This window comes from Nanorana parkeri, unplaced genomic scaffold (genome assembly GCF_000935625.1).
Source record: "Nanorana parkeri isolate BGI_ZX_2015 unplaced genomic scaffold, ASM93562v1 scaffold212, whole genome shotgun sequence".
Classification (NCBI taxonomy): Eukaryota; Metazoa; Chordata; class Amphibia; order Anura; family Dicroglossidae; genus Nanorana; species Nanorana parkeri.
In genome coordinates this window covers 852237-865380 of record NW_017306480.1, presented here as the reverse complement: position 1 = coordinate 865380, position 13144 = coordinate 852237, and the positions used below count along the sequence as shown (strand labels likewise).

Here is a 13144-nt window from a genome sequence, read left to right as displayed (position 1 = left end):
CTTTTTTTTTTTAAAAAAAAAAAATGTTTTTTTTACCCCCCCCCCCCCCCCCAGCATATACTGTACTAACCTTTCCCTGACTTCCCCAATGATACATTCAGCATAACAACCCAAAGGAAATACCAGTACTCCTGGGTATGAAGAAGCATGTTACTTGCCCACAGTACATGCTCTGGACCAATTAGCACTTTCAGAAGAAAGTCCATAGCCCTATATAAGCTACATAAGACTTTGCTTTCACTCCTGGGGTCTGTGGAGGTCTGCATTAAAGTGAACATGTTGCTTTGCCAAGACATGAATTCTCTATAAGATTTAAATGCTAAATAGGAAATTAAACACAGGTATTTAAAATGCATCTAAAACCAAAAATGTGTTCTTCTAGTTAGTTAAGGCTAAAAGACCATCACCAAGCAGCGGTCAGGCTTTAAATGTTATCTGTGCCCCCATTACAGATATGGACCCGCTGTACATGTCATAGTGACCACTGTCACCAGGAAAGAAAGTGATCACAAAGCAAAAATTAGCAGGAATAGAGGGGACATTTTCCAATGGGGAACACTTGTTCCGATGACAACTGTCTAATCTTTCTTCACTTTATAGAGATATTTCCTCTCACTTCCTGTTGTGTCTCTGGAATGGGATGTAGAAAGAAACCCCCCTAATGGGACACAGATGGCAAATAACCTGATAAGGATTTTAACAACTTCCTACTCAAAAATGGAGGGAAAAAAGTTTAGTGTCACTTTAAAGTGACACTAAACTCAGGCATTAGATCTTAAAATTGCGTTCAAGTACCTTAACTGATAACAAAAATGTATCTTATTTGTAGATCACTCAGCTGTAGATCACTCCAAGCTCCCTCCCGTGATGGACTACAATCTCAATACAAATTAGTAAACTAAACGTGAGATTGTAGTCCATCATGGGAGCAAGCTTGGAGCGGTGTCTACTTTACAACACACACAGGGACCATGGGGAACAAATGTAGCCACCCTCCAGAAGGAAGGACAGTGTCAGCACCAATTCAGAAAGATAAGACATTCAGCTATAGTAAATAAGGTATAGCTCTATGTCAATAAGAAAAAATATATAATTTGCTTATTTGGAGGCCTACGCTCCTTTAAATAACAAAACGGCCTTGTGTTGTTTCTGGAGAGCGCGCTGACAGCACATATTGAAAAGGAACACAATGAACACTGAAGAGGATATCCCACTCATCTATGTTTATTAAGTCATTTGCTGTAGACAAAACAAAACAAGCTAATGATGTACAGGGATTTTGGGAGACATGCTCTAGTTGATACACTGTAAAACTCTATAAAATAAACCTTAAGCAGTGCTTCATTGCAAGCTTCATGCATAATTTATGAGGGACCTGTCAGAGAATATGCTGGCTATTATCCAGGCGTACGTGTTCACATGTGCAACCAAGGACTTGGATGAGTTCCTGCCTAGAGCAATTTCAAATCATCCACAGCCTGACCACAGAAACATTAACTGTAATAGGTTAGCTATAATGCAAATGCTGTCATTAGGAAAGGGAAAATCTCAGGCCGGCGCTTGTACACACTTTTAGGCAAAGTGGATTTATCTAGGCAGAATATATTTTGCTCATACTTTTATGAATGCTCCCCAACCTACGTAAAAAGTGATAGTGGGAGATCAAATTAAATGTGAACCCAAGGAGAACTTCGAGCTAAACGGAAAATGAAATATGTATGGCGGATAGCTTTATACCTGTGCTTGCTTTTTGTTTCTGGATACAATGTTTGCAATGAAAAAAATGTTCTAGAACTTTCTGGGCCCGTAGAAGGAATTGCAAAAAAATTTTAGACACTTAGTTTTACGGTTTCTGGATCGCCAGTCAGTTGATGCAGTGCAATCCAATACATCAGAGATCCCTTCCAAATATCCCCTGATTATCATAAATAAAGTTGGCCATACATGGCTTGAATTTTGGCCAATTTCCGTGGAATTCAGGCCATAGGTGGCCCTATTGGGCTCAACAAAATTCGATTGAAAAATCAAAGCAGATGGGGGGGAAATTGGTGGCTGAACAGTGAATGCAGTCACCACTCAAGTATTCAAGAGTCCACCATCCATGCTTTTATCACTAATGGAGGGAATCGAGCACTTTTTCTCTCATTCTGTCCGTGGGCTGAATGAGAAAAAATTAAATGTGTATGGCCAGCTTTACTGGACTGCCCCTTTAAGTGCACAAAACCTACTATCATAATAGTGTACTGGTTACTTTCAACCCAACTTATTCTCTTTAAACATCAACTCTATCCACTTTTCATTTTAGTTATCTGTATAGATCCAAAGTAACTGCAACACTTAAAGAGTATTTAATCCCTCAACAATGAACATTTTATTCCCTTATGGTCAGTTGATATATGTTCAAGAAGTGCAAAACAAACTGTTGATCCTTCCAGGAATGCAGTCGGCTGACAACTTCCTGAGCTTTCTGCCTGTGCTGACTGTTATCATTTACAGCAGGGGTGCCCAATAGGTCGATTGCGATCTACTGACCTGAGCTCCCTCCCACAGTGTTAGTGCGGCTGAATGTGTCAGACAAGCAAAACACATGACAAACGCACACATCAATTCGTCACCAGCTTTACAGCAAGGTGATGCAGTGATGCATGGGGGGTCTCAGCTGCCATTGGGATGTGCGGGATCCTTTGTGCGTCTCTGTGCCTTTAAGGGGGGTTGGACTTCCTCCTGGCAAACCTGCACCCAATTTTATCTTCTGCCCCATGTGCTCCAAGATGGAGACTCTGATAGTTTAGAGTTAGGACCACGCTATAAGAGGTGCCTTGGCGCGGCTGTACGGCTTTCACATTTTCTGCAGAAGACGTGTATCCAAACCTCTGTTTTTAACCTTAGTGTGAGACAAGTTTTTTTACATGCTAGCTTGTGAGTGTGCCAGGAAAACTTGTTGCTGTTTGAATGTGTCAGACGCCGCAGACGGGAAGGGGTGGGACACGAGCACCGCGGGAGGACAGGACAGCGCATGAGAGAGACTTGGGAAACTGCTGCAGTGGAGGTAAGAAAAGACAGACAGTAGAGAGAACAGAGATAGAAGAGAGACAGCAGAGAAAGTGAGAGAAGAGACCGCAGTGAGAGAGAAGAGAGACAGCCAAGAAAGAGGGCCGGTTCACACCACAAAGTCTGCGTTCCAGAGTGTTCGGCACCTAGAACGCACTGGAACACAAGCAAGCCGGCTCCCTGCATTCAGGGGCGGGAGGGGGCATGGCGGTGCATTGAAGTCAATGGCACTGCAGCCACACCTCCCCCCTGGTCCGCAGTGCGATCACCCGCACCCGGAACACAGGGACATTAGTGCCTGCGTTCCAATCGTTGCAGCATTTTTGCAGATCGCACTGGACCGGAACGCAGGCACTAACGCAGGGCGATCGCACTGCAGGCGGGGGCGTGGCAAAGGAGCGAGCTGTCTGAAAAGATCAGAAAGAAAATTATAGACCGAAATGTCAAAGGTAAAGCCTAAAAGCCCACCTCCAAGCAGCCTGATGTTCCTGGGACTACAGTTGCACATATTAAGAAGTTTAAGGTGCATTGGAGTGTAGCCAACCTCCCTCGACATGGCCACAAGATAAACATTGACCCCAGATTGAACAGAAACAAAGAGCACGCAGTAGGCAAAGATACAAGCTGAACTCCAAGGTAAAAGAACATCAATGTCTCTTTGAGCGACAGCGGGCTTAAAGGAAGAAGACCCAGGAGGACTCCACTGTTAACAAGCTAGATTGGGATTTCCTAATGAGCCAAATAACAAGCCACAATGCCTCTTGGAGAATGTCCTTTGGACAGATTAGACAAAATTGGAGCTTTTTGGCAAGTCACATCAGCTCTATGTTCACAGACAAAAAATGCATCTTCAAAGAAAAGAACACCGTGCCTACAGTGATACATGGAGGAGGCTTGGTTATGTTTTGGGGCTGCTTTGCTACGTCTGGCATAGGTGCCTTGAATCTGTGGAGGTCACAATAAAATCTCAAGACAATCAAGTTCAAGCTCAGTCGCAGGTCGTGGGTGCTTCAACAAGTTAATGACCTAAACACACAGCTACAAGCACCCAAGAATGGCTAAGTATAAAACATTGGACACAATTAAGTCATTCAGTATGTCCTGGATTGTGGAAGCAAGCTCATGGATGCAAAAAGAGAACATACACACACTGTACTCTAGTGAGAACAAATTCCAAGAAACTGCAAGGCCGCATGCATTTAAATATTGTAACAGTTACATTCAAATATTAGGGTATTTATAGGGTATTTAATCCAACATCACAGATTCTCCTAGGAGGCCTACTTTTCCCTGTCAGTACTTTGTATTGTATCTCTTACAATAGTCAGTAGTTCTTTGCACAGAAGCAGAGACTGTAATGTGAGTTAATAGATGTCTGTGACAGATGCTCCCTACAGCCTACTGTACAAGTTCTCTTTTGAGCCAAACAAATCAAAATATCTACAAAATATTGGCCTAATCCTGGATCAAAATATACATGTAATCATTCTGCCATGGAGAGGATACAACATATGTCTCCAACGGGACAACTAGCACCTAGTACTCATGTATATAACATCAGGTGCCCAAAGTTCCATGCTTGCAGATAGAAATCAGCTAACACAGAAGTATTTTTTATGGTAAGCACTGTAATAAAAGTCAGCCATTTACTGCTCATTCCTACCCAAGGCAGTCAGTAGGTGTATATCATCTACTTTTTTTTTATAAAAGCAGTTCTATGCACATTCTCCTCTTCAGGACCAGGCACTGAACAGCAATCAACTAACAAAGCAATACTTAAAGAACAATGCTTTGTCATGTAATTCTGCTGCCCTGCTCCTTACTATGACAAACCAGAGAGAGAGACAGAGACGTAGCTCTATAAAGCATATTTTACAGGAATATTTTGGTCAGAGGCATAAAAAGGCCCTTGGTCAGGTAGGTGTTAACTGTTGCAGCTACTTTGATATCATCAGAGACAGCACAAAAGCTCAATATTAGGCTTGCTCTGCAATTCTATTTCCTCTAAACATGCCTGGTTCTTGATTCTGTCCCTATTTATAACTTCACCTTAGAAGCATTTCAGGTAGCTGTCAGGCTATCAAATGAAAAGTGAAATCCTTGACGTAAAAAAAGCGCAAAGGAAAAAAGGTGCCGACGTAACCGCGTGCAGATTACTATCTTCCCAGTTCCTGCAGAGCCTCACACGTTATAATACAATGTTTTTTTTTTTAAAGTGTCAATTTAGCACTGACTTTATTCAATTATAGAATCATGTCAAGTTCCAGAGACAGAGGAGGTTGATAACTGCTATTGGAAAGAGTTGGAACTTGAATGCAATTATGTTTTACAAGTCTGCTCAACAGTCAGGCTTCCCAGAGGAATATTTAGGCAGATCATTTATCACTTTTGAGGCCCGTTGAGTGTATTGATGATAGCGTTCTCTGGAAAATAATATATTCTTGTTTTCGGTTCAAAGCGTGTATTATTGTTCTAGAACTTTGCAGCTGACTAAGGATAATTTTAAACAGTACAGCTAGTTTTATAGCCACATGATGACACTGTTTTATGGGTATTTTTAACAAAATGAAGAAAAGTGTACAAACAGCGCAAATTAAAGCAACCTATCAAAATGTTTTGTTGCTCTGGCAGATCACAGTAAATAAAAGGGGACATCTGACTGGCTGAAAGGATTTGGTTTTCAATCAACCCTTAAAGTGACACTAAACTCAGGAGTTAAATCTTAAAAATACATTCAAGTACCTTAACTATTAACAAAAATGTATCTTATTTGTGTATCACTTGGCTGTAGATCCTCAAATCATCTCTGAATTGGTGCTGACACTGTGCTTCCTTCTGGAGGGGGGCTACTTTTGTTCCCCATGGTTCCCGTGTGTGTTGTAAAGTAGCCACCGCTCCAAGCTCACTCCTGTGATGGACTACAATCTCAAAACAAATTAGAAAACTAAATGTGAGATTGTAGTCAATCACGGGAGTGAGCTTGGAGTAATGGCTACTTTACAACAGGCAATCTGTTAGTGTATGGCCAGCCTTAGACAGCTGTCCCCACTGAAAGATTTTCCTCCATGTTCAGTCCTAGTGACAGAGGTCACCAGGACAAAGAGAGCTGGTGAATCTACCTAGCAGAACACAGACAGCAATAAAATCTTAACAGAGATTCTAACCCTTCCCTTCTACATGGTAAATTTAAAAAAGGGGTCCTTGCTTTAGATACATTTTAGGGCACTAAATACATGGCATCAACATGGGGTTCTGCCAGACGTCTTGGTAGTGCACTAAGCCGAAACAACTTGGAAAGTATCTGTGGGCATGTGGCTCCTTTCATGAGTGTTTTAAGTTTCTCCATCACCAAGAAGAACAAAAACTTCCACTTGTAATGTTGGGGAGCTCACAGCACTCGCACATGGCTTTTCAATAAACAAAAAGTCTTTATTTTTCTCTTTAGGCAACTCACAGGTGGAAAACACAAATGAAGGATTAACTTCAGCATATCCCATAAAGCAAAGTTAATTTATCTTCAGCAAGAAAGGTATCTTGTCTCACCGACTCAAGATTATCCCGTTCCCTCACTGTCCTAGTCCAGGACGTTACCGTTGGCCTTAGCAAACCACCGCAGAGGTGCTTCATGTTCTTTAGCTGCGTCCAGCAGCTTTCCACACACCCCGTGTGCCTGGATCTCTCAGCCTGTCTAATCCTCCAGCTTTTCCGTATGTGGCTTCACCACACCACCTGGCTTGGCTCTCCTCTGAGCTGTGGTCTGGCTTCCTAAAGAGGCTGCTCTGAGCCACCTGATCAGCCCGGACAGGTTGTTGGCAACACCAGGCTCCAGGATTGGAGATTTCATACCACCCAGAGCTCTAAGAAATCTCCAGAGCTCCAGATCCCAGCTACAATTTGGAAAAAACGGAAGAAACTGAAAGCCAGGTTCTTCCTTATAAAATGTTTAACACTCTGGACCTTCCCAGCCCCTCTGGCTGAGAGTCCTGGGTGGCACAGTTGCCAAACTACACCGTGGCATTGCCTTACACTGCCACAGTAAATAGACACCAAACATGTCAAGCCATAAAATTGCATGTGCCCGCGAAAACACAAAAAACTGCCACACCCAAAATTGGCCATAGGCGATGCGTTAAAAGCATTTACCGCTCATCAGTTTGTGTTAACAGTGATTGGTGGCCCTAAAACTATTGCTTGATCTCTGACGTAAACTGCATATGTATTGACATTTTAATAAAGGATAAGTGTAGTTTTTAGGTGCACTTATCTTTTTTGTCCATTTACCCTATCCCCAGATGCATATTCAACGTAACCGGGGGGCCACCATTGTTTGCAAGAACAGCAGATGGCCGCAATTGCCGGTTAGAGGTAATTATGCATCTGGTGAAGAGTAGGGTAGGTTAGCTCTCAGAAGGGGATAGAAAAAAAGGATATATGTGCCTTGTTTAAAAGTGCATACATCCTTACAGAACGTTTTTCTTTGTATACAATACAGACGATAAAACATAAAAATAGAAAATGTATCATACCCTTTTTGAATGACCATACACATTGGTGATTTACATCCAAACATTTGGCACTCCTGAGCCTCCGGGCTGTAACCTGTAGCCAGTAACATCTCCAGGCATTCTATGTGTCCTCCATAGACTGCAGAGTACACAGGACTGACCTGACTCTTCCCAGTGTCACAAACACGATCAGTCACTGTTATCAGCATTTCCAGGATCCTGTAATCACATGGCAAAAAACATATGGCAATGATTTATGTTCAACAAAGCCCTAATGTTTTGTATAATTATACATTTAGTGCATATTCTGGAACATCTTCTGGCATATAAGAATTCTGGCCATTTTATAAACAGGGCAGGCCTAGGTTGGTAAAATGGAACTAAGCAAGAAACTACTGACAATTCACAGGAAGAAAAATATTAGGAAAGCAACATTTCTTTATATGCTGTGCACTATATATAACGTGTGTTGACATCTGACTATCACACGTATATGTGCTAGTTACCGTATATACTCCAGTATAAGCCGAGTTTTTCAGCCCATTTTTTGTGCTGAAAAATGCCCCCCCTCGGCTTATACTCGAGTCAGCGTCTCGAGCACTGAGGAAAGTGAGTACGCTGGTCAGGTTTCTTCTTACTTACCTCGCCGAGCGTCGCGTCACTGCTGCTCCGGTGGGCGGCGCTCCGAGCGGGGTCATCTGGCAGTCTCCTTACTCGAGTCAATATTTTTTCCCAGTTTTTTGTGGTAAAATTAGGTACCTCGGCTTATATTCGGGTCGGCTTATACTCGAGTATATACGGTATATGTCCCATTCCAAAACCATGGGAATAATATTACATCTAATGTATAGGTTCTATCACCACACCCTAGATCAGCTTTTCTCAACCTTCTTGCCTTTGTGGAATCCGTGAAAAAATGTTCAGGTCTCTGGGAACCCCTGAAATAATTTTCTGATCCAAAGTTCATGGTACCATAGAGCTGTTCATACGGGTTTTGTTGCCAGTGAGCACCACTAGCATTGGTGCTCAGCTGCAACAATAACAAAAAGAGATCTATTTATAAAACTTTTGCAAAGAGAACATTTTTGCCAAAAAGATTTGCAAAAAGATTTGCAGAGCAATATGGCCACTAGATGGTGCAAAGTAATTTCTTATGCTCCTTGGTTGTATCTAGTGGCTATTATAGGCGGTGAGTCCTGTATCAATACTATCTGCATTGGTCCTCAGCAGCAACACTAAGGGGTGTATTTATAAAACATTTGCAGAGCCATTTGCTATAACCTTTAAATATATATATAGATAGATAGATAGATAGATAGATAGATAGATAGATAGATAGATAGATAGATAGATAGATAGATAGATAGATAGGATAGATAGATAATCTCTCTATCTCTCTATCTATATATATTGTGGCAGTGCATGGCAATGCCGTGACGTAGCATGGCAACATTGGCACCCAGGACTCCCAGAATATAAACAATGTTATAAGGAAGCGCCTGGCTTTTCAGCAGTTTCATTATTAACCCTTTTACCTTCAACCAAAGGCAGTGGCATTACCAGATAATCCACATATCGAGCTGTCGGCTCTGCAATTAACCCTTGCATTGCTTTACTGTGACCCGTCATACCGGCACCACAATTACCATGGGGAATCTCTGGCTCCACACTCTTGAGCCCCTCTGAGATTTCCGAGGATATTTCTGTTGCACCCACCCTGGCAGCAAACCATGCATTTTACACTGCATATCACAACATGCATCTTTGACAATTTTTACCTTAGGGGTATTACCCTTCTCATTAGCAATACTCTTTTCAATATATGCAAATGCATTTTTAACTCTTGCCTCCCCACTATATAACACATTATACAGAGGCAAGTTTCTCTCTACAGCGGGTCTCCCAACTGGGTTCACTCCCACTTCACCATGAACAGAGTCATATTCAGTCTCTTTCTTGACTGTATTACCAGTCCCAGCAAACAAATCATTGAAAACAGTCTTACCAACCCTTGCAGGCGCCATGGCTGTCTTCACTTGACTTCCCACACACTACAAGGGTTAAGTGTTCATTTTGGTCTACGGTCTAAATTCATTTCCACTCGCCCCCACGCAATTTTCACTCGCAATTTGCGAGGGGGCGGGTGGAAATTTTGAGCCCTGGTCTAAAATAACAAAGATATAAACAAAATAACATAAAAATATAGTCCCACCAAGATGCTAGACCGGTCCTTGCAGCCTCTTCTTTCCCTCCGCTCTGGTCGTCTAAGGATCCGTGAGTCATCACGTCTAATACAGACATGAGGCTGCCGAGGGCCGTTTCATTGGCAGAGTAGAGGGGGGCCGGTCTAGAAGCCAGGCGGGACCAAGATTTGAGTGAGTATATATTTTTATTTTAGATCCTAGACGAAAAGGAGAACATACCCCTTGCAGTGTTGGGGAAGTGTATTATTCTGCCCGAAGTTACAGGTGGCTGTATTATTTTATTTTTTTAGTTCAAAATAAGAGAGGACGAAGCACCTCATGCATTACCAATGGCAGGCCTCGCTCCTGGCTCCAACAGCGACGCCCTTGTTGCTGGCAACCACCTTCTCTGGGCAGAGGGGGTGTCTGCTTCTGGGTGTGAATAACTAAGCAACTGGTTTCAGAGGCTATCCTTTTTTCTCAAGCTGCATTTACACTATAGGGATCCCTATAGCGTACCACAAGAATCTATATTGGGAGAGATCTTTTATGAGCGTTTGCCGCTCGTCAGCACAGGGCAGCCTATTCATTTCAATAGGCGGCCCTAAGCGTGACAAACATGGCAAAGACGCTCATGCAGCCATTTGAGCTGTGAGCTTCATGCATTTTTCAACTGTGTGTTTTCATGCCTTTGTTTTGTCTGACTAGTTTGGGGTGCCATTAATAAGTAATGTTTCCGCAAGCACGTTATGTGTTTTTCAGTGTTGTGTGATGAACGGCAAAGTGTAAAAGCAAAGCACATCTAAAATACAAACACTATCATTTTGTTATTGCTTTAATTATTATTCAATACCCTTTCATTATAATCTCCCTTGTTTTGCCCCAATCTGTCTCGTCTGTGATACACCTAAATGTATTTTGTAGATCCCTTTGCCAAAAATGAAAATGCTTCCATCATTAAATACCTATTAACATGGTGCGACACTTGTGCCCGTTACAACACCCCGAATGATTCAGATCTATTAAAAAATATTTAGCCAGAATGTAGTAGAAATTATAGTTTTACAGGAAACAATCAAAATTTCTAATTACCTTATGTGATTGCTAAACTCTTTAATTAAACCCAAATATCAGACAACTTACTTGCTGCGGCCCATTTGTGCAGCTGCGTGTATTGGCAGCTGCCAGGCCTCGTCATTGCAGTAGAGGTTTGGATCGGCTCCCTTGCTCAGTAACAGCTCTGTGCATTTCTCATGGCCTTCCTGAGCGGCGATGAATAATGGAGTTGCCTTGTCCTTGGCTTGGCAGTTGACATCAGCACCTGACACATAATAGAGCTTTTAATAGAAAGGCATTTGCAAATCTTTGGAAAATTAGCTCGATGAACAAATATTGCCATTTTAATGAGGCAGCCACTCTAAGCATATGGCAACATCAAATTTTTTTTTCCTAACTTAAAGCAGATTCGCATTAGTTTAGTTACTAAACGGCAGAAACTAAGAACATACATACCAATCAAATATGTAATTAAAGGGCTAGCTTAATGAAATGCAGCTTTATGCAGGAGAGCTGCTAAAAATCTATTCACAAATATACAGCATATTGTCAGTTTTCTGCTGTAGAATCCCCAACTTGTACAAAACAAGGATACGTGTACCTTTTCTTCCATTACCGATATTTGTTAAAGAAATAAATAAAACATTTTTCATATATACTGGGGGTTTTGCTGTACATTGTGTCTCTGTGCATGAACCCTAAATAGACACATCTAGGAGGCACTGGGAGTTCAACAATTATTTACAAAGAGCAATGAATTAAAGTGACACTAAACTTAAAAATGTATTCAAGTACCTTAACTATTAACAAAAATGTATCTTATTTGTGTTTCCCTTGGCTGTAGATCCTCAAATCATCTCTGAATTCATACTGACACTGTCCTTCCTTCTGGAGGGTGACTACTATTGTTCCCCATGGTCCTTGTGTGTGTTGTAAAGTAGCCACCGCTCAAAGCTTGCTCCCATGATGAACTATAACTTTAATACAAATCAGTAGACTACGCATGAGATTGTAGTCCGTCACAGAAAAGAACTTGGAGCGGTGGCTACTTTACAACACACACAGGGACCATGGGCACACACAGGGACCATGGGGAACAAAAGTAGCCACTGTCTAGAAGGAAGGACAGTGTCAGCACCAATTCAGAGATGATTTGAGCATCTACAGACGAGTTATACACAAATAAAGTACAGTTTTGTTAATAGTTGTGGTACTTGTATGCATTTTTAAAATCTAACTCCTGGGATTAGTGTCACTGTAAGATAATCTTTCGGAGAGCTCACTGCCTTTGGTTAGGTAACTCACATAAAACGGGGATAGCCTCCAATGGGTACCTAAAACGTCATGCACACAGGAGTATTAAAATACACTCATCGACCAGCCAGAATCTGGCAGAAAATATCCAGCATTAAAAAACAAAATGTGTGTTCTGGCATGTAATTACTTGCATACATGTGGCGTTTACAAGTGTTTGCACGTAAACTCACTGTATTGGCTTATTCCAGCCACTAGAATAAATTTACGTGCAAATGCGCGTGCTCCTTTTTAAATGGAGGTTTGGGGAATTTTTTATGTCAATGAATGCTGCTCTAAAATATGGATCTAAAAACACCACAATGTGCATGGCCACATTGGTTGAATTAGAGCTGCATTCAGAGACATTAAAAAAAATGCCTCTAAAAGTGGGGTGTTTTCTACCGTGTACATGAGGCTTAAAACATAAAACCACAGAAGGAGCACTAGACCAAATAGTAAAAAAAAAAAAGTCCAACTCAGTTTATTAGTTTGCAAATAAATAAGCCAACATGTTCGGGGGGCTAAGATACTCCCTTTTTATCAGGGCTCTATGTAAAGTCATAATTAAACATCCATGACAATCCTGCTATTATCATTGAAAGAACAACAAAAAAATGGCTTTTTTTTTTTTAATTCCCTACATACTTTTTCCAAACTTATTTGTGCAGCAGTCACAGGACCACAGTAGCATAGCTACTGAGCAAGGACCGCGGGGAGTCGTCACTCATGACAGGGCTGTGCAACGGGTGGGGGGGGTGTGATCACTTATGGCAGGGCTGTGCCACAGGTGCGGTCACTCATCCCAGGGCTGTGCAACAGGTAGGGGGTGCGGTCACTTATGGCAGGGCTGTGCAACGGGTGAAGGCGTGATCACTATCTGCAGGGCTGTGTAATGGGTCATGGGTGCAGTCACTCTCAGCAGGGCTGTGCAATGGGTGGAGGCGTGGTTACTCTTGGCAGGGCTAACTATGGGTTAAGGACGTGGTGACCCTCGACAGGGATGTGCAATGGGTAGGAGATGTAGTCACTCTTAGCAGCACAGTGCAATGGGTG

The 13144-nt window shown here is 42.0% G+C and overlaps 1 protein-coding gene across 1 annotated transcript in view; it reads right to left on the bottom strand.

Moving 5' to 3' along the window:
* ASB3 (ankyrin repeat and SOCS box containing 3) overlaps nt 1–13144 on the bottom strand; it is a 102519-nt gene that overhangs the window by 30419 nt on the left and 58956 nt on the right. Inside the window, exons 6-7 of the mRNA XM_018555751.1 lie at nt 10883–11060; nt 7578–7775 (exon numbers count right to left, since the gene is read on the bottom strand). Coding sequence (XP_018411253.1) covers nt 7578–7775; nt 10883–11060 — 376 coding nt within the window. The remainder of the gene's footprint in view (nt 1–7577; nt 7776–10882; nt 11061–13144) is intronic.